The sequence below is a fragment of the Staurois parvus genome, unplaced genomic scaffold (genome assembly GCF_062004578.1).
Source record: "Staurois parvus isolate SC_StPar_1 unplaced genomic scaffold, SC_StPar_1.0 ptg001505l, whole genome shotgun sequence".
Lineage (NCBI taxonomy): Eukaryota > Metazoa > Chordata > Amphibia > Anura > Ranidae > Staurois > Staurois parvus.
In genome coordinates, this window is record NW_028319301.1 from 57891 (window position 1) to 85585 (window position 27695).

Genomic DNA, 27695 nt, shown 5'->3' on the forward strand with positions numbered 1-27695 from the left:
TCTCATCCTTCTCCTTCTTCTCCTTCTTCTCATCCTTCTCCTTCTCCTTCTTCTCATCCTTCTCCTTCTCCTTCTTCTAATCCTTCTCCTTCTCCATCTTCTCATCCTTCTCCTTCTCCTTCTTCTCATCCTTCTCCTTCTCCTTCTCCTTCTTCTCATCCTTCTCCTTCTCCTTCTTCTCATCCTTCTCCTTCTCCTTCTTCTCATCCTTCTCCTTCTCCTTCTTCTCATCCTTCTCCTTCCTCATCTCCAAGGGCATTTAAATTAAAGGTACAGTGTTCTGCACTAATTTAAAGGCTCTCTGAAGCCTAGAAACCCTTTTTATAAGTCATCTTCGTAGCGAATAAATTTGCATCGAATCAAATTTCTTCCTGGAATTCGCCGAATCAGCCGAATCGAATTTTTGAATACTTCGCTCATCTCTAGTCAGAATATATGAAAGAAAACGCCAACTGATTGTCTGCATCTGCACCACATCTTGGATTCAGAGGGGTTATAGGAGTGTAGAACCTCAGGTTGAAGCATACTGGAGGGTTACCATTACTGATTCCATTGTCAAAGCACCTTGTTGGATCCCGGTTTAACCACTTGATCTCTGGAAGGTTTTACCCCCTTCATGTCCAGGGCATTTCATGCTATTTGCCACTTGCTATTTTGACTGGTAATTGAAAGGTCATGTAACGCTATACCCAAATGAAATTTATATAATTTTTTTTCACACATATAGCTCTTTCTTTTGGTGGTATTTGATTATCACTGGGTTTTTTAATTTTTGCGATACAAAAAAGACAAAAATTGGGAAGGGGTTAATATCTAGGTGCGATCAAGGGCTTAAATACCTACCCAACAATGTGTAATGTGTGTATTATGTAAGCGCTAAAAACAAAGTGACAAACTGGGTGAAAGAAATGTAGTGTATATGAATTAAATATACTATGAAGTTCCTGTCACTAAATGTGACTAGTTGGATAGATAATAGTCCCAAAATACATAAAAGCCCACGTGAGGGTCAAATGTGATCATATAAATCCATGGGTGACTTGATCCGTAGTGGTAGAAACAAGTAGAGTGAATGGATGACTTGCGCACTCACCAGAAGTGCGTAAATATTACGCTTTTGAGATATGCCTGTCTCAGCAGGTATACATGGGGTCATCAGTAAACGTACAAGGGTAAGGATTCTCTGCACTTTCTGGTCACGTCTCAGGAATGGCACTCAGATGCGTAACACGTTGGAAGGTCCCTTTAGGAAGCAGGTTCTGTGGGTGAAGGCTCTCAGTAAAGAGAACCAAGTAAGGGACACCACATAGCGTGATACCGTAGGGATATTTATTCACAAATAAGTGCATACAGATTGGTTAAAACGTGTTGCAAAAGCGTAAGGTTAAAAAACACTCAGGTGCTGTTTGATTACCTTTTGTGTCCTAGCCGCTACATTCTATTTCTGATAGCGCTCATATTTCCGCTTTTTAAATGTGTGTATTATGTGCTGCTTTTACTAACAGATCTCTTTGTTTCTCATCCCTGCTTTGCAGGAATAAGAACCACAGTTCAACACAGAGCTCTGGGCTGTGATTGGACACAGCTGATCAGCAGGTCCCAGTCCTGAATCGTTTTGTGGAACCAGTCGGACTTGCTAACAGACTCCCGTTGTGTACAATCACAGCAGGTGTCGGTGGTGGGGTCTCGCATGCGTGCGCCCTAAACCCAAAAGCAGGCAATGACAGACCAGTATGTTGCTTTGCCTGCACGGCCCTCCTGTCCACAGTACATTGCGGGCTGGTGGTCCATAAGTGGTTTTGGTGCCGTTGCAGTGTTATTCTGGATTACGTTAGCAGTTTCGTTTCCTCTGTCACAAGTGATCCTGTACAATTGTATTCACTCTTTTTTGTTCTAATTTTTAGGTGATTTTCAGGTTCGGGGGCTGAGAGTTACTGGGAAATATGTTCCTACTGAAGCTCTTAGAGGAGAAGATGTCACCATCCCTTGTCTGCTGTCTGGGGTCCCAATACCGCTGAATCTAGAGAAACTATCAGTTGTCTGGACTCTCAGATTACAAAATGGAACTGAACGTGAGGTTTATGGTTTTCGTAGTTCCCACCATAAGTCATCGAGGATCAGATCTCACATGAATGACAAAGACCTTCAACAAGGCAATGCCAGTCTTTCCATACCCAACATTCAGATCACAGATGAAGGGAACTATCGCTGCTTTGTTATCTTCACTCCGGATTCCACCTCCGCTACATCTACTCTGCAAGTATCAGGTACACAGTGAGATCGCAAGAAAAGAGAAAAATGAGGTGCACTAGACAGTGCCGATATTTCATTTATTGATAATGAAAGGAATAAAAATAATTATTCTCACACATGGGGGATGACTTATTAAAGGCAAATAGGCTGTGCACCATACAAGGTGCAATTGCTCCAGAGCTTTGTAAATGAGATAAAGATTCACTTTGCAAGGAATACCCAATCATGTGCAAGGAAAATTGAAAATAAAAGCTCTTTTGCTTGCACATGATTGGACAATGGAAGTCAGCAGAGCTTTTGCTCATTTATTAAGCTCTGGAGCAACTGCTCTTGCAAAGTGCACAGTCTATTTGCCTTTAGTAAATCATCCCAATAGTGCATGGGCCATTCACAAAGAGCTGTCTTCACCAGGTGTAAAATTGTAAAAAAAATCTGGACTCCCTCACTACTCTGTAGTATGTGGGGATGAGGAGTCCAGACTGCAACCCGAGCAGCCATATAATCCAGCCAAGACCTCAAAAGGAAAACAGACATCCTATGACCATGTACAGGCTCCACATCTACTCTAGGCACATGCGATTTGTTTCAAATCAAAATTATACCTGGTCTCCCCGGACCTCGCATTCACTATATCCGCTCTCCCCGGACCCTGCATTCACTATTTCCGCTCTCTCCAGACCCCGCATTCACTATATCCATTCTCCCCGGACCCTGCATTCACTATATCCGCTCTCCCGGACCCTGCATTCACTATATCCATTCTCCACGGACCCCGCATTCACTATATCCATTCTCTCCAGACCCCGCATTCACTATATCCATTCTACCCGGACCCCGCATTCACTATATCCGCTCTCTCCCCAGACCACGCATTCACTATATCCGCTCTCTCCAGACCCCGCATTCACTATATCTGTTCTCTACGGACCCCGCATTCACTTTATTTGTTCTCCACGGACCCCACATTCACTATTTCCGCTCTCTCCCCAGACCCTGCATTCACTATATCTGCGCTCTCTCCAGACCCCGCATTCACTATATCCGTTCTCCACGGACCCCGCATTCACTATATCCGCTCTCCCCGGACCCCGCATTCATTATATCCGCTCTCCCCGGACCCCGCATTCACTATATCCGCTCTCCCCGGACCCCGCATTCATTATATCCGCTCTCCCCGGACCCTGCATTCACTATATCCGCTCTCCCCGGACCCCGCATTTACTATATCCACTCTCCCCCGGACCCTGCATTCACTATTTCCGCTCTCCCTGGACCCCGCATTCACTATATCCGCTCCCCCCGGACCCCGCATTCACTATATCCTTCTCCCCCAGACCCTACATTCACTATATTCGGGCTTTCCCTGGACCTTGCATTCACTATATCTGGTCTCCCTGGACCCTGCATTCACTATCTGCTCTCCCTGGACCCCGCATTCACTATATCTGCTCTCCCCGGACCCCGCATTTACTATATCTGCTCTTCCTGGACCCTGCATTCACTATATCTGGTTTCCCTGGACCCCGCATTCACTATATCCACTCTCCCCGGACCCTGCATTCACTATATCCGCTCTCCCCGGACCCCGCATTCACTATATCTGCTCTTCCTGGACCCCGCATTCACTATATCCGCTCTCCCTGGACCCCGCATTCACTATATCTGCTCTCCCCGGACCCCGCATTCACTATATCCGCTCTCCCTGGACCCCGCATTCACTATATCCACTCTCCCCGGACCCTGCATTCACTATATCCGCTCTCCCCGGACCCCGCATTCACTATATCTGCTCTTCCTGGACCCCGCATTCACTATATCCGCTCTCCCTGGACCCCGCATTCACTATATCTGCTCTCCCCGGACCCCGCATTCACTATATCTGCTCTTCCTGGACCCTGCATTCACTATATCCGGTTTCCCTGGACCCCGCATTCACTATTAAAATTTCTTCCTGCGCCCAGTGAAACACTCTACTACAGGTTCTATCCTGCTGCTGTGCAGTGTGATCAACACAAATAATGAAAAATAAAGAAAAAACAGCGCAAACATAGACCTCTAAATAAAATCAATATACAAAGTGCAAACATAAATGAAAAATTAGATCAATAGTGAAGTCCATCAAGATAAACCAAAGTTCAAAAAATCTCAAAAATATTTGTGCAAAAAGAAATATTTTCAAATTCTTCTTGTAAAGAAACTTCTACCTTCCACCCGTGAAAACCAATATCAAATGCACTCACCAGATATAGGTGAATAAAACGCCTTTTAGGAATTTTATGGGATCCTAAACCCTCTTTCGTATCCACTCTATAGGAATCCTCCTCTCCAGCATAGGCTCCACCATCCGACCAGGGAGAAAAAAATCTCAGATAGTGTAATATTGTAAGACACCATTCATAAGTGAAATCAAGGATTAAGGCCACTCACATTCAATTCACTTTAAAAAGGCATATTTATTAGGACCAGCTTCTTTCAGATGAACAGTAGATGCAAGGCAACCTCCCACGGAATCTCACATCACAGCTCCAGGTTACAGCAGAAGCTCCACAGAGACCACACATATACAGATCCCAAAAGATGGCCGCTGGAACGCACCACTCAGCGTGCGCTCCACTCACCGGAAGTGACGTCAGACGTACGGAGTAAAAACCGGAAATGCGTCAACGCGTTTCGCCCCTCCCATCGGGCGTTCTCAAGACGTTCATTTCCTGTCTAAAGCTCCCTTATATACCCAGCAGGGACCCACCCCTCCGTTCCAATTGGTCAAAACCCTCCCCGGGATTATCAAACAAACCACTCCTCCTGTAATGTGACGTGAGAGTCCTTTACAAATGAGGTATATGCCTACACAATTAGAAATCCTTTTTAAGGTATTCCTGACACTGTTAACTTATCTCCCAGAAGCGACATGTATATTACCACATGTCCCTAGTGGGAAAAACACGAATAAAGTTTTAAACAATGCCTCACTATTACAAAAAAACTTTCTTTAATACATGAGCAATGAATAACATCACTACTAGATAGCAATAAAATATAAAGTAGTGAAAAATAAAAATTGTTAATTAAAAATGAAAAATAAATAAATAAAAATAAATATAAATAATAAAAATAAAAATAATACAAATAAAAATAAAAATAAAAATAAATATAAAAATATAAATAAAAATAAAAATAAAAATAAGAATGAAAAAATAAAAAAATAAAAATAAAAATGAAAATAAATAAAAATAAAAAAAATGTAATGAAAAAATAAAAAAATATATAAAAATACAATTGCATTAAAATATATAAAAAAACTGAGGAATTTTTCATGGAAAAAAAACTATGCTCTTACCAATTAGACAAAAAACAATTAATGTCTATGTCCGAATTGAACCCTTTAGGGTACAAAGATCCCAATTGAAAGATCCATTTTGTTTCATTCTGCGAGATGCTCTTAACCATATCTCCTCCCCTCCAATGGGAAAAAATCCGATCAATCCCGCAGAATTTCAAACACGATGGATCCCTATTATGACACATTCTGAAATGATAGGAAAGACTGTGATGTTTATATCCTTTTTTAATATTTCTAATGTGTTCACCTAATCTCACCGACAATTTCCTGGAAGTTCTACCTACGTATTGAAGGTGACAAGAGCATTCCAACAAATACGTAACAAAGGAACTGTCACAAGATATAAAATTATTTATTTTATAAGAGGAACCCGTAGAGCAAGAATGAAACGAATCATATCTCCTCTTAGTATCTCCATTCATATTTCTACATGCCATACACCTATTACATTTGTAAAACCCCACAGTATCCAAAAAAGTTGCCTTTTTCTTTGGAATATCTGGGATATTTTTTGCTAACTTCATTCTCAATGTGGGTGGTTTTCTGTAAATGAATGAAGGTTTCTCAGGTATTACATCATGGAATACCTCTTCAGAATCGACCAGTGTTTCCTTATGATATTTTCAATAACCTTATGTTGATTTGAGTAACCCGTAATAAAAGCCAGTTCACTTCCGGTGAGTGGAGCGCACGCTGAGCGGTGCGTTCCAGCGGCCATCTTTTGGGATCTGTATATGTGTGGTCTCTGTGGAGCTTCTGCTGTAACCTGGAGCTGTGATGTGAGATTCCGTGGGAGGTTGCCTTGCATCTACTGTTCATCTGAAAGAAGCTGGTCCTAATAAATATGCCTTTTTAAAGTGAATTGAATGTGAGTGGCCTTAATCCTTGATTTCACTTATGAATGGTGTCTTACAATATTACACTATCTGAGATTTTTTTCTCCCTGGTCGGATGGTGGAGCCTATGCTGGAGGGGAGGATTCCTATAGAGTGGATACGAAAGAGGGTTTAGGATCCCATAAAATTCCTAAAAGGCGTTTTATTCACCTATATCTGGTGAGTGCATTTGATATTGGTTTTCACGGGTGGAAGGTGGAAGTTTCTTTACAAGAAGAATTTGAAAATATTTCTTTTTGCACAAATATTTTTGAGATTTTTTGAACTTTGGTTTATCTTGATGGACTTCACTATTGATCTAATTTTTCATTTATGTTTGCACTTTGTATATTGATTTTATTTAGAGGTCTATGTTTGCGCTGTTTTTTCTTTATCCCGCATTCACTATATCCGCTCTCCCCGGACCCCGCATTCACTATATCCGCTCTCCCCGGACCCCGCATTCACTATATCTGCTCTTCCTGGACCCTGCATTCACTATATCCGGTTTCCCTGGACCCTGCATTCACTATATCCGCTCTCCCTGGACCCTGCATTCACTATATCCGCTCTCCCCGGACCCTGCATTCTCTATATCCGCTCTCCCCGGACCCCGCATTCACTATATCCGCTCTCCCCGGACCCCGCATTCACTATATCCTCTCTCCCCGGACCCTGCATTCACTATATCCGCTCTCCCCGGACCCCGCATTCACTATATCCTCTCTCCCCGGACCCTGCATTCACTATATCCGCTCTCCCCGGACCCCGCATTCACTATATCCGCTCTCCCCGGACCCCGCATTCACTATATCCGCTCTCCCCGGACCCCGCATTCACTATATCCGCTCTCCCCTGACCCTGCATTCACTATATTCGGTCTCCCCGGACCCCGCATTCACTATATCCGCTCTCCCCGGACCCCGCATTCACTATATCTGCTCTCCTACAGTACACAGAACATGAAAATGCAATTATTTTAATAAATATAGCCTGCTAAATCCCTTTTCTCATCAGCAGTATATAGCAGTCTTGTGACTTCTATCAGTGTCCAGCAGAACACTAGTTAAAGCTTGGTAGGAGGAGTTTTCTTTGTGAACCTGCAAGCTATCCTAGCCGGGTGCCCACACTGAAGATGCTGGTGCCGGGAACACCGGTTGGCTGGTGAAATGGGCTGCAGGGGGGGGGGGAATACCGCGGGATCGTGGGACAGGTAAGTGGCTGTTTTTTTAAAAGTCAGCAGTTACAGTTTTTGTAGCCGCTGACTTTATTTTTTTACAGTGTGACTGGTACGCCACTTTAACTAAAGATGCTGTTCGCCGCGGAGTCCCCCCCCCATGATGGCATGGCATAGGTGACCACAGACGCATGCATGAGTGCAAGCTCTGAAGACGAGACTGAGACTTCCAGGTTATGGCTGTGGTAATAACGGACCTGAATGTAAGGAAATGGCCAACCCCCCCCCCCCTTCCAATCGCATAGATGATCGCAGCAGATGTGGGACCTAAGTTCGACTTGAACATGGCCATTCGTGTGTTTGACGAACACACGAATGGTATGGGCATTACAGACATTTCGCCCGCACCTCACCCCCACAGTGCACTGTGCCCTGACAGTGCATTGTGATTGATCAAAGCAATGCACCTGACCATAGGTCAGGTGCAATGCTTTGACCAAGCACAGAGTGTGATGACATCACAAGGGGGCGGGGTAAACACCCAGCCCCCTTGTGACGTTGTGACAGTATACAAGAACTGTCCTATCAGGCACAACTGGCGGGAGCCAGTGTTGTGAGCGGAGAGTTTTATTTCTTTTTCGGGTGGCGGTGGAGGCGGGCATCATGATTGATGTTGGGTCTACTTTGGGGGACATTTTTTTTAATTTTTACTTTTAATAAAGGACTTGTCAAAGACTGTCTCCTGTCTTTTTTACACTACACTTTTTTTTTTGTGAAATGGTAGCAGTACTATCTACCGCATACTCATTCACGGGGGGCAGGGCGGGATCTCGGGGCCCCCTTGTTAAAGGGGGCTTCCAGTTTCCGATAAGCCCCTCACCCGCAGACCCTCACAACCACAGGCCATGGTTGTGGGAAAGAGGCCCTTGTCCCCATCAACATAGGGACAAGGTGCTTTGGGGGGGAGCCCCCCCGCCCCAAAGCACCCCCCCATGTTGAGGGCATGTGGCCTGGTATGGGTCTCCCCCCTTTGATGACTTGCTGGGCTGCATGCTCGGATAAGGTCCTGGTATGGATTTTGGGGGGACCCCCATGCCATTTTGGTGTGGGGTTCCCCTCAAAATCCATACGAGACCCGAAGGGCTTGGTATGGATAGGGGGGACCCCATGTTGTTGTGTTTTTTTTTTTTTTTTTAACTTGTCGGGCGATGACGACAATTCTTTTGACATTCAGCTGTCAGCGGGGAACCCCACTGACAGCAGAAACATGAATGAATGTCTCACTGCTAAAATACAGCATGACTTCATAATAATATAACTCATGCCGGATTTTAGTAAGTGAGCGGAATCTTACCACATACTCAGATGTAATAAGCTACCACTCGGTTGTTCAGTTCGTGTTCGAAGTTCGCAGTCGCACATTCTGTAGGTTCGACTGCGAACCAAACATGGGGGTGTTCGGCCTATCACTACTTAGCAATAGAATAGAAAATAAACCCGTGAATAGAATAGAAAATAAAATAGAATAGACCAGAATAGAATTGAATAGAATAAAATAGTGCAAATATAGGCGTCTTCCAAAATGTGAATTTTGAATAAATTTGAATTTTGAATCGACTTATAACAATTATATGAAACAAATTCCGTTCTGAAAAATGAATCATTCTAATGAAACGAATATGACAAAATAAAAATCCAAAATGAAACACATTTTTCCATCATACAAATCTCTTGTGATTTGTGTGGCAGAGAAGCCACTGATATGTTTTCTCTCTGAGTAATGGTGGAGTCCAAGAAGAAGCCCCAAAACATCTTATTGCCAGAGGAAACGTGGAGCTTGTACATGTTCATGGGGTGTCTGTGTACTTAGTAAGGTCTTGGCTTCATTGCACGGCTGTCCAGGTTGCAGCCCTGACTATTCATCTCCAAATGCCGGCTAGTAGTCAGGTTTTTTTTGTACAATGAATGCCCCATACAGCCATGGCCGAAAATCTTCCCCCCCCCCTCCTGCATTTTTGTCAGATGATGCACCACTTCACCCAGAAATTTGTTGCAATGAGAAATGTTTCGGCATTCCCATTTTTATTTCTTATGTTTGTATTGATGACACAAAAAAATTGGAGAAGCAAAAAGGCAAATCATTCCATGCAAAACCCCAAAAATGGACCTGACAAAATTATTGGCACCCTTAATCTAACCACTTCTTTACCGTGCTATGGCCGAATGACAGCTACAGCACGGTTGTCCAGTTCTGGGAGGATGTCATAGGACATCCTCCCAGAACGTGCCCCTCCGCTGCAAATTCAAAAGTGCCCAGGCTTATATGCAAGGTATTGGCCATAAAAGTGGTATGGAGACTTAGGGACTGCCCTGAAGAAAATTATTTCAAAAAGTACCATTTTTTAAAAAGGGCAGTAATTTTTCATTGCTAAAAGCGAAGTTCCAGCTGAAAAAAAATAAATAAAAGTCAGAAGCTACGAAAACTGTAGCTGCTGACTTTTAAAATACAGCCACATACCTTTCCCTCAGTCCAGCGGTGTCCTCACCGGCTGTCTTCTCTCCCTGGTGCCGCCATCTTTAGTGTGGGCACCCTGCTGTGACAGCTTGTAGCTCCACAGCGGGGTGCCCACTGCACATGTGCGAGAAGCACTGTACTTTGTGAATGGCCCTGTAGTCTTCTGGGACCTGTCACGTTTCCCAGAAGACTACAGGGAGGACAACTTCTGTTTCCAATTGCCTAGGCGATCGCAGCGGAAGTGGGAGCGGGTACCTGCCAAATTCCCCAAAGGTGCCTATCTTTAATGGGGAGCGGGGGACAAAGTATTAAAGCGGAACTTCCCCTTTTGGGTGGAACTCTGATTTAACCACTTGCCAACCGTGCTATAGCTGAAAGACAGCTCCAGCGCGGTTGTCCAGTTCTGGGAGGGCATCCATGATCCATCCTCAAGACCCAGTAACTCAGTGGATACTCAGTTGGAAAGGTCTCCAAGTCTACTCTTGCCCCTAGATGATCCTGCACCAGATGATGCAGACGCTGCTGATGGGTGCTTAAACAGCCCTGGGTGCTGAGGACTAAAGAACTGTTTAAAGGCATCAGTCAGCCAGCCACCTTCTCCACCGCTCTTCCTTTGACAGAACAAAGCCTTAGAAACACATTGTCCAGCAAATGGTATCCTCTCATTGTCTGGAAAGGTATTACACAATTTATTTTAAGGGGTCCTCAAGATGATTCATCCTCTGCTCCCTCTGCGAAGACTGGATAAACTCTTGTAACGTGAATCAAGAAGGGTTGTCAAAAAGTATTGATCCCACTCCTAGATAACACGAATCCTCAGGTCCTTATGCAGGCTTTGCAGATCAGGGAGCCCATAAATTTGAGGAGGTAGCAAATTCTGGTCCCTCCGGGTCACTGAGGATAACATTGTCAGGAACTACCTCCTCACAGCCACGTACTACTCCTGGCTGGGTTTCTGGAGACTGAAAACCGCCCCTTGAAGATTGCTTTATGTGATCCTCTAATTCCATTCCTGCGTCCTTCCCAGCTGCTAGCAGAGTTACGCAGTGCGCCGTAAAGGATATGTAATGTCCCTGACCGTGCCTGTTGGACCACATGGTAGCAGTAATATGGACCTTGCTGCTGGAGAGAACTTTTGGAAGTCTGTCCGGAGATGATTCATCCTCTGCTCCCTCTGCGAAGACTGGATAAACTCTTGTAACGTGAATCAAGAAGGGTTGTCAAAAAGTATTGATCCCACTCCTAGATAACACGAATCCTCAGGTCCTTATGCAGGCTTTGCAGATCAGGGAGCCCATAAATTTGAGGAGGTAGCAAATTCTGGTCCCTCCGGGTCACTGAGGATAACATTGTCAGGAACTACCTCCTCACAGCCACGTACTACTCCTGGCTGGGTTTCTGGAGACTGAAAACCGCCCCTTGAAGATTGCTTTATGTGATCCTCTAATTCCATGCTGCTACAATCCTCCTCTTAATCTTCCCCTTCCTCCTACCATGTGTTCTGTGGTTTCTGCATAAAGGGGACCTTGAGAGGACAGGAAATCCTCCTCTTCCTCCCGCTGTTCTGCCTTAAGTGCCCTATCCATGATTCTACGCAGTGTGTGCTCCAGCAGGAAGACTAGAGGGATAGTGTCACTGATGCATGCAGTGTCGTGGCTCACCATCTTTGTGGCCTCCTCAAATGGTGACAGAACATGCATCCTTTATTAGCATCCACTGGTGTGTCCTTATGCCATATTCAGACAGGTGCTCATTGATGGCCCTCAGCTGCATGTGCTGCCACATTGCCAAAGTTGAGTTCCACTGAGTGGGCATGTCACAAATAAGTTGGTTGGTGGGCAGGTTGAATTCCCTTTGAATTTTGGCCAGCTGAACACTGCCCATGTATGACCACTGGAAATGGCCACAGACTTTTCTGGCCTTTTTCAGAAGATCTGAATAGCCTGGGTACCTGTTCAAGAAACGCTACACCACCAAATTCAGGATGTGTGCCAAGCATGGACTATGTGTCAAGTGTCCCAGTTTGAGGGGGGAGAGAAGGCTTGTGCCATGGTTGCATACAACCATTCCTGGATCAAGCTGCCGTGGCGTCAACCATCTCTGAGCTTGCCCCTGCAGAGTGTGGCTCCTGTCCCCTAGATAGACAAGCTGAAGCATCTTTTAGCCTGACTACTTGCGTAGCCCCTTGAACGCTTACAGGGCACTGCTGGTTCAGACGACAATTCAGCAGAAGAGGCCATAGAGACATAGGAAGAGGAGGGGGTGGAGCAAACAGATGTGGCAGAATTACCACTAACTTTTTGGAGGCGTGGTGGCAGAACAAGCTCCAGGACTGAACCCTGTCCTGCGTCCTTCCCAGCTGCTAGCAGAGTTACGCAGTGCGCCGTAAAGGATATGTAATGTCCCTGACCGTGCCTGTTGGACCACATGGTAGCAGTAATATGGACCTTGCTGCTGTCCAACAAGGTCAAAAGATTGCCTTCCACATGATGGTACAGAGCTGGAATGGCCTTACGTGAAAAGAATTGTCTTTTCCGAACCTGCCACTGTGGTACAGCACATTCTGCAAATTCATGGAAGGAGGCAGAGTCCACCAGATGGAAAGGTAGCAGTTGTAACGCTAGCAATTTGGCCAGGCTAGCATTTAGACACTGAGCATGTGGATGGGTGGGACAATATTTTTTTTTTACGGCTCAGCAACTGGGGTAGCGAAATTTGCCTGCTGAAATCAATAGGTGGTGTACTGCCATTAGATGGGGTGCCAGGACCTGTGACATTCACTACTGTACCATCACTCCTCTCAGTGGAGGCTGTTGAGAAGATCTGACATTATAGAGTAGAGATCCCAGATGAGGAGCAAGAAGAAGTCTGAACTTTTTTCCAATGAGGGTCTTTCAGGTGCTGTTGCCAAGGGGCTGCATGGCAGCTCATCATAAAGCTTTTCAAGCATGTAGTACCCAAATGGCTGGTGTTTTGGCCACGCTTGATCTGCTACAAACAGAGACTGCAAACAACAATGCTGCAGTCTGCTGCAAGTGTTGGAGAAAGCCCACACCAGAGAACTTTTGGAAGTCTGTCCGGAGTTAGCAGCACCCTGCACCTGTGGAGTGCTGTTGTGTGATGTCATCGGTTGGCTGCCCTTACGCCTGCCCCTGGAGGACATCCTGCCTCATTGGAATTCTGCCTTCTTCTCACTTTCCTCCTCTGTTCTCTCAGGTTCCCAAGTATAGTCACTGAACTCAACATCCCCTTCCTCCTCACTGGGGCCAACTTGGCAGTGTGCTGCAGCTGGGGGAACATGACTGCCAATTTCTTTTCCCTCACTTGCACCCCCCTGTCTCTAGGCTCACGTCACTCCTTTCCTCAACCTGAGAACCAACATGGGAGCATTCAAATTGCTGAGCATCCTCCAGCAGCATGTAACTGACACTACGATCAAATAATTCTGGTGACTCCTCCATGCATGATGGTGGGGCTACGAAAGGAGCAGCTGTGGTGGACAAGGAGCCTGAGGAATAGGCCACTTTGGCAGCTGTGGTGGAAGACAAAATAGTATGAGCCTGGGTGACCGAGGATGAGGAGGATGAGGATGGCTTAGTTATCCACTCCAACACCTCTTCTGAATGTTGTGGCTCAATAATAAATACGCCCAGCATCAGAAAAAAAGGACACGCGCGCTCTGCCTGCAGAGGATACACCATGTCCACGACCACCACTTTTCACTGTGGACACAGAGGCTGCTTGCCCTCTCTTCACTGCTTGTGAGCATCTGCCTCTCCTTCGTGGCCTTTTGGACATGATGGGGATTTTTTTAGGGAGATTTATATCACTTTATTTTTCTGTGTAGGATGGGATTTTTGTTTCTTGGGTGCAATTTGTTTGTGCTTGGTGCACTATAAACTGTTTTATTATTTCTTTGTTTATATAACACTGCACAAGGCTGATGCTATAACAGTGCAGAAGACTGATGCTAACACTGCACAAGGCTGACCTGTGGTCAGGTGCAATGCTTTGGCCAATTACCATGCGCCGCCAGAGCGCATTGCATTGTGGGGCGCGGACATTGTTCAAACTCGGCTAGCCTCACGGGATGAGTCAGACCTGTGTGGACTGTGGAGAAGTATAGAATTAAACCAGAGCTGCCAAGCTGGAGCCTGGGAAGGAGCATCTGGCTGAGGTCTGCAGCAAAGTGCACCTGAGAGGAAGTCTATGAGAGTGCCCCGCCAGGCCATTATGGGGGGAAGGGGTCAATGATGTGAGGGTTGGGTAGAAGGAAGGAACAAAGGGGTGGATGGAAGGAAGCAAGGAAGGGAGAGTAGGTGGAAGGAAGGAGTGGATGGAAGAAAGGAAAGGAGGGGTGGATGGAAGAAAGGAAAGGAGGGGTGGTTGGAAAGAAGGAAAGGAGGGGTGGGTGGAAGGAAGGAAAGGAGGGGTGGGTGGAAGGAAGGGAGGGAGGGGTGGAAGGAAGGATGGGTGGGTGGAAGGCAGGAACAAAGGGGTGGGTGGAAGGAAGGAATAGGAGGAAGGGAGGGGTGGGTGGGTGGAAGAAAGGGAGGGAGGGGGAGAAGGAAGGAACGAAGCGGTGGAAGGGAGGGATGGGTGGAAGAAAGGGGGGTAGGTGGAAGGAAGGAAGGGAGGGTGGAAGGCATGAGCAAAGGGGTGGATGGAAGGAAGGGAGGGTGGAAAGAAGGGAGGGGTGGGTGGAAGGGAGGGAGGGTGGAAGGAAGGGAGGGGTGGGTCGGTGTAAAGAAGGAAAGAAGGTAGGAGGGGTGGAAGGAAGGAAGGGATGGGTGGGTGGAAGGAAGGGAGGGGTGAGAGGAAGTGAGTGGAATGGGGTTAGGGAGGGTTGGTTGAAGGAAGGAAAGGAGGTGGGAGGAATGAAGGTAGGAAGGGTGGGTGGAAGGAAGGGAGGGAGGGGTGGAAGGAAGGAAGGAAAGAAGGACGGGGTGGGTGAAAGGAAGGAAAGGAGGACGGGGTGGGTGGAAGGAAGGAAAGAAGGACGGGGTGGGTGGAAGGAAGGAAAGGAGGGGTGGGTGGAAGGAAGGAAAGGAGGGGTGGGTGGAAGGAAGGAAGGAAAGGAGGGGTGGGAAGAAGGAAGGAAAGGAGGGGTGGGTGGAAGGGAGGGAGGAAGGGGTGGAAGTAAGGACGGGGTGGGTGGAAAGAAGGAAGGGAGGGAGGGGTGGGAAGAAGGAAGGAAAGGAGGGGTGGGTGGAAGGGAGGGAGGAAGGGGTGGAAGGAAGGACGGGGTGGGTGGGTGGGTGGAAAGAAGGAAGGGAGGGAGGGGTGGATGGATGGATGGATGGAAGGGAGGGGTGGAAGGAAGGTAGATTGGACTCACATGCTCATTCAGATGCATCAGAGCTGTCACCTACTGTGTTCAGTTTCCCGCCCACACCTCCTCTGAAGCTGTATGGACTGGAGTGTGGGTGTGAACTGGGGGAGGCAGAGCAGATCCAGCCTCTCTCCCCTCTTCTGCTATTGGTGTGGAGGATGGAGGGAGGGGCTGGGCTGAGTGGAAACCTTCTGTCACGAACACTGATGGCGACCTCTAGTGGCCCACTGGCCGGAGTCCCCCAGGGCGCGGAGTCTAAGCCCAGGTCTGCTGGTTCACCAGAGCCCCTGATGGTGGGGATGGACTTGAAACAGACCAGGACCAGGTCGCGACCCCTGAGTGACACCAACCGTGGTAAAGGCAACCACCAATGGCGTGTAGCGGGTAGAAGCCAGATGTAAAGAGGTGTGACGTGGTCAGGCAAGCCGCGTAGGTAACAGCGAGGCAGACGGTACAGATCGGTAGACAAAGAGTAATCGGGTCACAAGCCGGGTTTGGTAACAGCAGGTCAGACAAAAGGTGCAGGCAGAGGATGGTCAGGGCGAGCCAAAGGTCAGGGCAGGAGAAGACAGCGGAATCAGGTCCAGGCAGGGTCAGCAACAAGGCAATCAGCATACAGGAAGAGCAGGAACACAGGAACAGGGAGAAGACCATCAGGCAACTTGTGTCTGTGCAGAGCTGGTTTAAGTAGCCCGCCCAGTGCTGACAGGCGCGCCTGGGTCCTAGTGCCTGCCCAGCGCCGTCATAGGTGAAAGGCGCGCCTAGGTCCTAGTGCCCACCTGCCTGCGTGTCTTGTCGGACACCTACGCATGTGCAGACTCATGCATCGCGGTGGTCCCTGACACCTTCACATGGGGACATCCAGGCCTGGACTGGCCATAGGGCACACCGTAGCACTGGGGCTGCCCGGTGCGTGGCCTGTCGATCACCGGGCTGTAAAGCAGAAGCTATGCAGCTGTGCCTTTCCCGGCTCTCCCTCCCCACCGAGATTTAATTTGGGACCAGCAGGTGGGTGGGGGTGGATATACCACCTGAAGCTCCAGATTGACGTCCCACCCTTCCAATAGTCATTGACACCTCTGTGTAATCCGCAAGAGCTGATTGATGATAGGCTGTGTGCTGGATAGAGAAGAGGAATCTGGCAGCTATCTCATGCATCCTACACAGCTGATCGTGGTGGGATGGTGGCCCGGGCGGGCATCTGTCATTGGCAGTCACTGAGCAATGAGCTGTATGATGGAGGTGGATCTTCTCCTCCAGGTGAGAGCACAGCAGTGTGTGTGTGTGTGATCTGGGATGATCTTCCTGGGGATAAAGGTGTGCACAGCTCAGCATTTGTCTGCACATGTGTTTTTTATTAACTTTTTTACATTATTTAATTATATTTGTTTACACATTGTGTATAGTTTGATGTCAGAGCGCCATACTGGACTCACCTTGAAGGTCTGATGTGGAAGACAACACTGTCATCAGTTCTTCCTGAGATGCTTGATCCTTGTTCAGGGATATAAAAATCCCCGACAACCACTGATATAGACATTCCTGACCACCTCCTTCATCAGGGGTATAGACATCCCTGACCACCTCCTTCATCAGGGGTATAGACATCCCTGACCACCTCCTTCATCAGGGGTATAGACATCCCTGACCACCTCCTTCATCAGGGGTAATGACATTCCCTGACCACCTCCTTCATCAGGGATATAGACATCCCCGACCTCCTCCTTCATCAGGGGTGTAGACATCCCTGCCCACCTCCTTCATTCTACACCTCATCATTCTATCAGCAGAGTAGGGGGCGGGAGGAGCTGGACAGGGACACACACAGGAAGCAAAGTGGGGGGCGCTGCCCCCCTGAAGAATGCCAATGCCCCCCTGAAAAATGCTGCCCGAGCCAAATGCCTTGTTTGCCTTTTGGTAAATATGACCCTGGGTAAAGCATGGTGGCAGCACAGTCATGGTTTGGTCAGCCGTATCTTCGTGTTCTGCAGGCCCCATCGTCAGCTTGAATGGTAGAGTCACTGCCAGTAACTAGGTAAAAGCTCTGACACTGAATAAATAAACTACAAGTCCTGTCTGAACTATAGATATGCTGATACTATGGTGGCATTCACACTGCCTACAGTTTCGGGAACTGTCTGTCCATCATACAGGGGTACAGGCAGAGAGCTGTAGGCAGCATGTGCAGGAGCCTGACATTGCACCCGCGATCCACTGATCCAATAAATGCAGATTTATGAACCAGCAAAAATCAGCCTTTAGTATAGAAATAATGAATAATTGTGTCTTTCCTTGTACAGTTAAACCGCAGATGGCTCTGAGCCATGATAAACAGATTGAAGATGGAATTAAGGGATCTGTCCGTTGTGAAGTCAGCAATTTTTACCCAGAAGCTGTGAAGATCCGATGGGTTAAATCCAGTACCAGCTGGAACTCATCTTTGGATAGAGATGTGTCTGCGCTATGCAGGAACAGCGATGGGACATTTAATGAGACCAGTGTGCTGATTGTGAGGCTGTCTACCGATGTTGAACCCGGAGATGTATTATTCTGTGTTGTCAGCCACAGATCCCTGGAGGAGGAAATGACTCTCAATGTTACCATGCCAAGTAAGTAGCCTTAGAATAGGATATCAGCAGAATTCGGCTCCGACTGCCTTCCACAAATCCCAGATCTTTCAGATTAGATCCAGAGATTTCTCAGTGTGATGTTTCCAAAACACAAAATACTTGGGCTGCATTCACTCCCCAGGAAAAGCGTTTACAAGCAATTTTGGAGTGTTTTTTTTTCCTGTATGTTTTTTTTTTTCAGATGTGTTCAGGCTTGGGCATTTTTTTTTCAGCCAATGGAAAGCTAGTTACTAGCAGGAGGAGAGAGTTATTTATGTTTTAAAAAAATCATTTTCAGGCACTCCCACTAAAGTCTAGACATGTGCAGAACAAAATCATTAGTTTTGTTTAGTTTCGGATCATTTTATTAAGTTACTAATTTCATTTTGTTGCATTCATAACAAAATTTGTTTTGTTTATTTGCTTTCAACCAGATTCACATTTTTCCAATGGATTCAAACTGAATTAAAATTGGAATAAAATTCATAATCGAAAATATTTAATCGATCCAAATTCATTGTGAAGAATAGCTGATTCTATTCAAAATTCAAATTTCAGAAGATTGCTAGATTTTTTCTATTCTATTCTTTTATTTTCTATTTTGTTTAGTTCTATTCTATATGATTATATTCTTTCTGAAATTTGAAATACAGCTATATTCTGTTCTAGTTTATTCTATTCTATTTTTTTAAATTAGAATTTTGGAAGACAGCTATATTCTATTAAATTTTTTACCATTCTATTATTCTCTATTCTAGTCTATACTCTTCCTTTATTTTCTATTCTATTTTAGTCTATTCTTTTTGTTGGATGCAGTGGTGTAAAGCATGCCACCACTGATCCATAAAAACATAGATGAGCAAGTTTGGGGTGGAGGAACTTGACAGGACTGAACAGAGTCCTGACCTCAACCCCACAGAACACCTTTGGGATGAATTAGAGCGGAGACTGCGAGCCAGGCCTCCTCCCCCGACATCAGTGCCTGACCTGACAAATGTGCTTCTGGAAGAATGGTCCAACCTTCCCATAGACACCCTCCTAAACCTTGTGGACGGCCTTCCCAGAAGAGCTGAAACTGTTATAGCTGCAAAGGGCGGGGCCAACTCAATATTGAACCCTACGGACTAAGACTGGGGGGCCATTAAAGGTCATGTGCATAAAAAGGCCAGCGGCCCAATACTTGGGGAAATATAGTATATCTTCAGATGCTTAAATTCCAAATGACTTCTTGGAACACCTCGTGCTTCTATACACTGCTAACCATAAGCATGTCTGTACACCTTCACCGGATGTGCTCTCTCCTGATGTATATGACCAAACCACTAGGTGAGGTCATAAATGGCCCATGTCCCTTATATGGACTGATGTCCAATGGGCATGAATCTCCTCCTCTCAGCTCTCCTCCTCTTTCAAATATGCACTGAAAAGACATGACCAAAACATAGAGCTTTATCCTTATAAGACATTTATTGATAAACAATATCCAGTTTTCCACTCACGTGTGTGTTGTATTAAAGTGCGTCTTGTAAAGTAACTCCAATATGATACTCCGAATGGTACGGATCGTCCAACCACTACTGTGCAGCCAGCTGTATCACACTCTCCTGTCCTACGAGGGAACTGGAAGAGGAACGAGGAGGATTCTGCTATCAGGGGAAGTACAGCTGTATTGGGAGGCCCATGGACAACAGAGAAAGTTAGCGTAGGAGAGGGGCTTTGATGTCACAACATTCATAAGACAGCTGGCTACACACAAGGGGTTGGAGGATCCGTGTTCGAAGTATCATATTGGAGTTACTTTACAAGACTCCGGTGAGAGCACATCCGGTGAAGGTGTACAGACACGTTTATTGGTTAGCAGTGTACAGAAGCACGGGGTGTTCCAAGAAGTCATTTGGAATTTAAGCATCTGAGAAGATATACAACTATATAGGACTATCAGCACATGGACACTTATTAAGAGATGTTTATATGGTTTGATTTGGTTTAAATCATAGGTGAAGCGCGGCACTTTATTGCTGTTGAAAACCTTTATCCCCTGTTTAAGTATCTGGCATTAATTTTGAGGAGTACCCCACACTGACCTTATATCAGACCCTTATCCAGGCTGGCCAGCAATGGAGGGGACTGGCAGTGTGCATATGTCCCCTCCCTCCTCCTGAACCATATCTGGCAATATTGCCTCCTCCCCCACAAGACAGATTGCCTCTAGGTTGATGGGGACAACAAGCAGGGCCGGTGATACCACTAAGCAAACTAGGCAGCCACCTAGGGCACACAACCTCCTAGGGAAGCAGCCAACGCTGCTGGTTTCCATACTCACCGCCATGGCTGGATCTAGGGGGGTGCTGGGGTAGGAACCCCCCCCCCAGATTTTAGATGTGGTCCCCCCAAGCCGGTCTTTCCATGGGCACTGTGCCTGGCTGCTGAGTGTTAAAAGGCGAAGGGGGTTGGTAAGGTTGGATGATTTAATGCTGGGAAGGGGAAATTGGAGGGGGTTTTGCTAGAGGAGGGATATGGGGGAATTTGTCCTAGGTGGGGGGATTCAAGGAAGAGGATTGGTGCTGGGAGGGGGGATTGGGGGGATTTGTATTAGAAAAGGGGATTAGGGGTGGGGGAATGTGTGTGTGTGTGTGATTTGTGATAGGACAGGAGATTGGGGGGGAATTTGTGCTAGGAGAGGGGATTTGTGATAGGAGGGGGGATTTGTACTACGGAGGAGGTTTGGGGGGATTGTGTTAAGAGGGGGGAATTTGTGATATGGGGAACTTGTGCTAAAAGTGAGGATTAGGGGGCATTGTGCTAGGAGGGGGGTTTGGAGGGGGGGTTGTACTCTGCTCATGAACTACTGCCGTTACTGCCTCGCTGAGAACTTCACCTGTTCTGAACTGCCTACCACTAGATGTCTCTTCAGTCTCCCACCATAAGACTGTACAATGAATCCAGTGATAGAAGTCGTGGGACTTGTAACAACAAATGAGCTTTCTGGAGAACGAATTCATTACAGTTGAGGACTCTTCACAGCAGGGCATCCACCTGGTGCAAGCTGCATTCACACAGCCACTCGACTGCCTACCATTCCCTAAATACTTTGCACCACTCCCATCTTTGACTATCCAAAATAGGGGGACTATCCCATAATACTCTGAGTAGTGACCGGACAGATGACCGGTGTAAGCCGTTGTCTGGTCTCCTATACTCTTATCTATATGGCCATTCTGTGACGTCATGTTTAAGTTCATTTTAAGGGGGACAGAAAACGTTGTCTGGGGTGAGGTGATGGATATTGGCTTTGGTTTATTGTTTTTAGATTCATATTTTGAACTCTATATGCACATATAATAAAACATAAGAATGAGCGCAACTGGATTAGTTAGGTAGAAAAAATGAAATAAAATGACAAGCTGCTAGCATAAAAGGTATACCTCAGCACCTCAGTAACAGATTTAAAACATAGAATATGCAGCGCTAGATGTTGTTATATGAAACCATGATTCATTTATAATAAAAAGAGATTAATATAGTCCCAGATAAGGAGTCCTCCAAAAACAAAATTAGTATATATCAGAAATACTCCATAAGGTGATAAAGAAGTCCACCAAGTAGCCAAACTGGTCAGGTGAGAAAATAGCAAATTCCTTGTAGTAATGGTTTTATAATGTGCTTACCAGAACTACATACAAACTGCGCGTTGTATGTATATAATCTGTAGAAAACATCAGGGTCTGGTCACCGGTATGATGTCATCAGAACGCCTTGGCGGACTCTCAGAGATGATATTTAGTCACGCTCCCGGTCCACCTCAGGACTCACCAATGGGTCCACCGTCGCTCAGACACTAGATGTCGATCCACCTTAAGGAGGCTCGTGTAATAACAAGCCAGGGAAGCAAGATGGTGCTAATAGTGTGATATAGCCTTTATTAAGTAAAATCCAAAAATATTCAAAAAGAAGCACTCACATCAGAGCATAATATCCTGTAGGTAATCCATAAGCATCAAAAAGCAAGGTCAGCGTCGCATTGAGGGATTCCCCTGACATGTTTCGTGTAAATCACACGTTTTCAAAGGGGTGAATCCACTCAATGGGACGCCATGTAATAAAGAGACAGTGGCACCTGCGCAGTACGCGCCTCGCGCCGCCGTTTACGATCGCGCGTGCGCAAATGATGTCACACGCCGCGATAGTGCGTGCGCGAATGACGTCACACGCCACGATCGCGCGTGCGCAACTGACGTCACACGCCACGATCTCCATTGGCTCAGCGTGTACCCGGAAGTGCGCCGCCAGTCAATCTTAATCTGCTGTCATGCAACCTCCGCACATCTCGAGTGTGCGGCTGAAAACAGTAAAACCCCACTACAGGACAATTTTGCAATATCCAATAATGGATTGTAGAACTGTAAAAAAGAAAAAACATCACGTTTCCTATGCACTATTACATTCTGTCTAGAATATGTAAAAAACTAGGAGATAAGAGTCCATAAGTCCCCATTTTCTTGAAGCCTAAAGACCTCAACAGGTTATTGTTTCCAAAACCTTACTATTACAATTTGCTGTATGATCCATTTTCAGGTAAGTATTTGAACAGAAATCACACAAAATAAACTCTATATATAAACGACCTACACATATATATATATATATACAAGCCTCAGGTGAATAATGGATAATAAGACAACACATATATCTTGAGTAAAAATGCTTAATAATAAAATCATAAAATATGGACATTAAAATCAAACATGTCAGGTGGCTCATTAGGGGGTCATCATCCCCCTCAAGAGATTATACTCTATTATTATTGACATGTACAATCGTATATACCTTAATGGGTCCGACTATAAAACAAATAAAAATACCCATACATGGTAAAACCACTCTAAAAAGACTAATTCTGTAGGCTAAGATCTCCTTATTCTGAGAAATTGACCCTTTGGAATGTTACTTAGCCACGTAGGGTGGTGGCAACTGTCCGTGGGAATAAAGGCGTTTCTATCCGTTGCTTTAAAAAATGTTTTCGTAGTGATATTGTTGCCATTATTAATTAAAACCAAATCTAAAAAATTAATCTCTTTGAGATTATAATCGTAAGATAATTTAATATTTAATTTATTGTCATTAAGAGTGGTAAAAACATTTTTTAAAGAAAATTTGTCTCCTTGCCATAAAAGAAATACATCGTCTATGTATCTCCTATAAAAAATAAGGGAGGGCCATTCACGAGAGTATATCAGCTCTTCCTCCCACCTGGCCATAAACAGGTTGGCCAGGCTGGGGGCAAATTTTGCCCCCATAGCGACACCCGTAATCTGTAAGTAATAAATATGATCGAACCAGAAATAGTTCCGGTGCATGGCAAATGCCAATAGTTCTAAGATAAATTCTTTCTGGTGCCTGGGTATAGAATCTGTAGTGTCTAAATAAAATTGTGCCGCCTCCATACCATCTTTGTGATTTATGTTACTATATAAAGAAGACACATCGGCTGTAACCAGATATGTGTCCTCATTTATTACCACATTACTTAGATCTAAGAGAGTTTGTTTGGTATCTCTTAAGTACGCTGGCGTAGTTTTAACTAACGGTTGCAAAAATATATCGATATATTCACCAATGCGTGAATTAAGAGATCCGATACCGCTAATGATCGGTCTCCCTGGGGGACAGACCGGATCCTTATGGATCTTAGGGAGACAGTACATTATCGGAAGTCTAGGTGCAGCTGGGCAGAGAAAAGCCTTCTCTTTCTTATTAATGATTCCTCTGTCAAAACCCTTTTTTATTATCCCTTTGAGCTCTGTCTTATAATTGGGCAGTGGGTTATTTGGGAGTGACTTGTATGTTTCGCGATCATTGAGTAATTTATATACCTGAGTCATATAGTCCTCCTTGTCCATAATGACCACGCCACCCCCTTTGTCAGCTGGTCTTATAACCAGATCTTTGTTGGCCAGAAGGGATTTGATACTGGTATTAATTTTCTGCTGATGATATATATTCCTTACTCTCAATTTATCCAAGTCCTTTAACACCATATTCTTATTCTTCTAATTTTTTTACTCAAGATATATGTGTTGTCTTTATTACATGGCGTCCCATTGAGTGGATTCACCCCTTTGAAAACGTGTGATTTACACGAAACATGTCAGGGGAATCCCTCAATGCGACGCTGACCTTGCTTTTTGATGCTTATGGATTACCTACAGGATATTATGCTCTGATGTGAGTGCTTCTTTTTGAATATTTTTGGATTTTACTTAATAAAGGCTATATCACACTATTAGCACCATCTTGCTTCCCTGGCTTGTTATTACACGAGCCTCCTTAAGGTGGATCGACATCTAGTGTCTGAGCGACGGTGGACCCATTGGTGAGTCCTGAGGTGGACCGGGAGCGTGACTAAATATCATCTCTGAGAGTCCGCCAAGGCGTTCTGATGACATCATACCGGTGACCAGACCCTGATGTTTTCTACAGATTATATACATACAACGCGCAGTTTGTATGTAGTTCTGGTAAGCACATTATAAAACCATTACTACAAGGAATTTGCTATTTTCTCACCTGACCAGTTTGGCTACTTGGTGGACTTCTTTATCACCTTATGGAGTATTTCTGATATATACTAATTTTGTTTTTGGAGGACTCCTTATCTGGGACTATATTAATCTCTTTTTATTATAAATGAATCATGGTTTCATATAACAACATCTAGCGCTGCATATTCTATGTTTTAAATCTGTTACTGAGGTGCTGAGGTATACCTTTTATGCTAGCAGCTTGTCATTTTATTTCATTTTTTCTACCTAACTAATCCAGTTGCGCTCATTCATTTTGTTTTATTTACATTGCATTCACCTTGATTATAGAATTGAGCTGCACTGCTTTCCATAATGGATGTATTTGAGATGAGATCCAAGAGATCAATTATCACTGATGATGTCTTTGTCGAGGACACCATGGATAGTGATCTTCATGGAATTTTTGTGCATTTAACTAACCATGCTACTGCAGAAGTAAGAACCTTATGGGACATTACCCTCCTTGAGAAATATATCAAGGAGGGATTAGTACCAAGATCCCTCAGATGGGATATCCCTCCTGAGAATGGGGATATCAATAGTGCAACAGAATGGTTCACTTTTTTCAATAACATGGGGTTGGATTTACTCAAGTTTCTGGTTATAAGGAAAAAAAAGAAACTTGCATATTTAGACAATGAGATAAACAAAACCCGGGAAAAACTATTACCAATTATGGATAAGAGTGATTATAAAACTGAATCTGATAGATTAAAAAATCTATTAGATAAAACCGAAAAGGAACAAAGATACAAGAAAAAGAAAAAGTACAACAGAGATGTTACAGATTATAAAAATAATACAGTGTTCAGGTGGCAAAGTAATGAGGAATTGAACAAAAATGACCCACACGATACAATAGAGAATAATAGTAATACAAATATTGAGATTAAAGCAGTGTTTCTCAACTCCAGTCCTCATGGACCCCCAACAGGTCATGTTTTCAGGATTTCCATTATTTTGCACAGGTGATTTGATCAGTTTCACTGCCTTAGTAATTACCACAGCTGTTTCATCTGAGGGAAATCCTGAAAACATGACCTGTTGGGGGTCCATGAGGACTGGAGTTGAGAAACACTGGATTAAACCAACATATACCCCGAATAGAACCCCTAACACTTCTAAACCTCGATTTCATAAACAAAAACAGGATAAACAGAAACATAAAAAAATCAATTATGACTACAATGTCACCACCTATAACAAATACGATAGTCTGTATGATTATGATGATAATGAGATTGGGAATAGGGATTATAGATCCCATCCCTTAGATCATTACCCTAATGATAGACCTTACTACCCTAGTTATGAAAATTCAGATAATAGACAGATGAGACAAAGAAGGGTTTCATGGAGAGACCACCCAAGAAATGAATATAATTACTATCCAGACTACTATAAGGGTCCTAACCAATCTAATTGGAGATCCCCAGGAAATAAGGGTTATGTCGGCCCTCAGGATCACATGACAAGGCCGTATAATAACAAACCATATAATCATGGTAATCGGAACCCACATTACCCACCTAATTACCAGGTTGATAATCAAAGACAACGTACTTCCAGTTTCCAAACCAATCCGGCACCTACCACTCCTATTCCTCAACCGAATCATTTTTTAGGGGCAGGCCCAACCCGGAAAAGAAGCATACGCACAGAGGAAAACGAGGAGGAAAAAGGAACAATAGATCACAAAAAAAGGAAAGTGTAAAGAAGGATGGTATTTTTAATCTGAGTAAGAGGTCCCTTGCAGAGGAAGAGATAGAACTATTGAATAAAGGGTTGAAATTTGCCCCTAAGAAAAGATTAGATAAATTTAACACATATATTGATGTACATAGATTTATCCGTAGACTGTCACTTAAAAGATATTTTTTGATGACTCCACCTGCAAGGGAGGTGATTAATTGCACACAAGCCAGCACTAATAATTCGGGTTTAAAAAACGCATCTCTTTTCAACCCGCCTGCGCATGCACACAATAACACCTTTAAGAATATGGTGTTAAAGGACTTGGATAAATTGAGAGTAAGGAATATATATCATCAGCAGAAAATGAATACCAGTATCAAATCCCTTCTGGCCAACAAAGATCTGGTTATAAGACCAGCTGACAAAGGGGGTGGCGTGGTCATTATGGACAAGGAGGACTATATGACTCAGGTATATAAATTACTCAATGATCGCGAAACATACAAGTCACTCCCAAATAACCCACTGCCCAATAAGACAGATCTCAAAGGGATAATAAAAAAGGGTTTTGACAGAGGAATCATTAATAATAAAGAGAAGGCTTTTCTCTGCCCAGCTGCACCTAGACTTCCGATAATGTACTGTCTCCCTAAGATCCATAAGGATCCGGTCTGTCCCCCAGGGAGACCGATCATTAGCGGTATCGGATCTCTTAATTCACGCATTGGTGAATATATCGATATATTTTTGCAACCGTTAGTTAAAACTACGCCAGCGTACTTAAGAGATACCAAACAAACTCTCTTAGATCTAAGTAATGTGGTAATAAATGAGGACACATATCTGGTTACAGCCGATGTGTCTTCTTTATATAGTAACATAAATCACAAAGATGGTATGGAGGCGGCACAATTTTATTTAGACACTACAGATTCTATACCCAGGCACCAGAAAGAATTTATCTTAGAACTATTAGCATTTGCCATGCACCGGAACTATTTCTGGTTCGATCATATTTTATTACTTACAGATTACGGGTGTCGCTATGGGGGCAAAATTTGCCCCCAGCCTGGCCAACCTGTTTATGGCCAGGTGGGAGGAAGAGCTGATATACTCTCGTGAATGGCCCTCCCTTATTTTTTATAGGAGATACATAGACGATGTATTTCTTTTATGGCAAGGAGACGAATTTTCTTTAAAAAATTTTTTTACCACTCTAAATGACAATAAATTAAATATTAAATTATCTTACAATTATAATCTCAAAGAGATTAATTTTTTAGATTTGGTTTTAATTAATAATGGCAACAATATC

General features: G+C 44.6%; 1 protein-coding gene across 1 annotated transcript in view; it reads left to right on the top strand.

Moving 5' to 3' along the window:
- Positions 1-27695, top strand: part of LOC149435475 (natural cytotoxicity triggering receptor 3 ligand 1-like) — a 67145-nt gene that overhangs the window by 19886 nt on the left and 19564 nt on the right. The window contains exons 2-3 of the mRNA XM_089662624.1: positions 1905-2267; positions 17793-18101. Coding sequence (XP_089518750.1) covers positions 1905-2267; positions 17793-18101 — 672 coding nt within the window. The remainder of the gene's footprint in view (positions 1-1904; positions 2268-17792; positions 18102-27695) is intronic.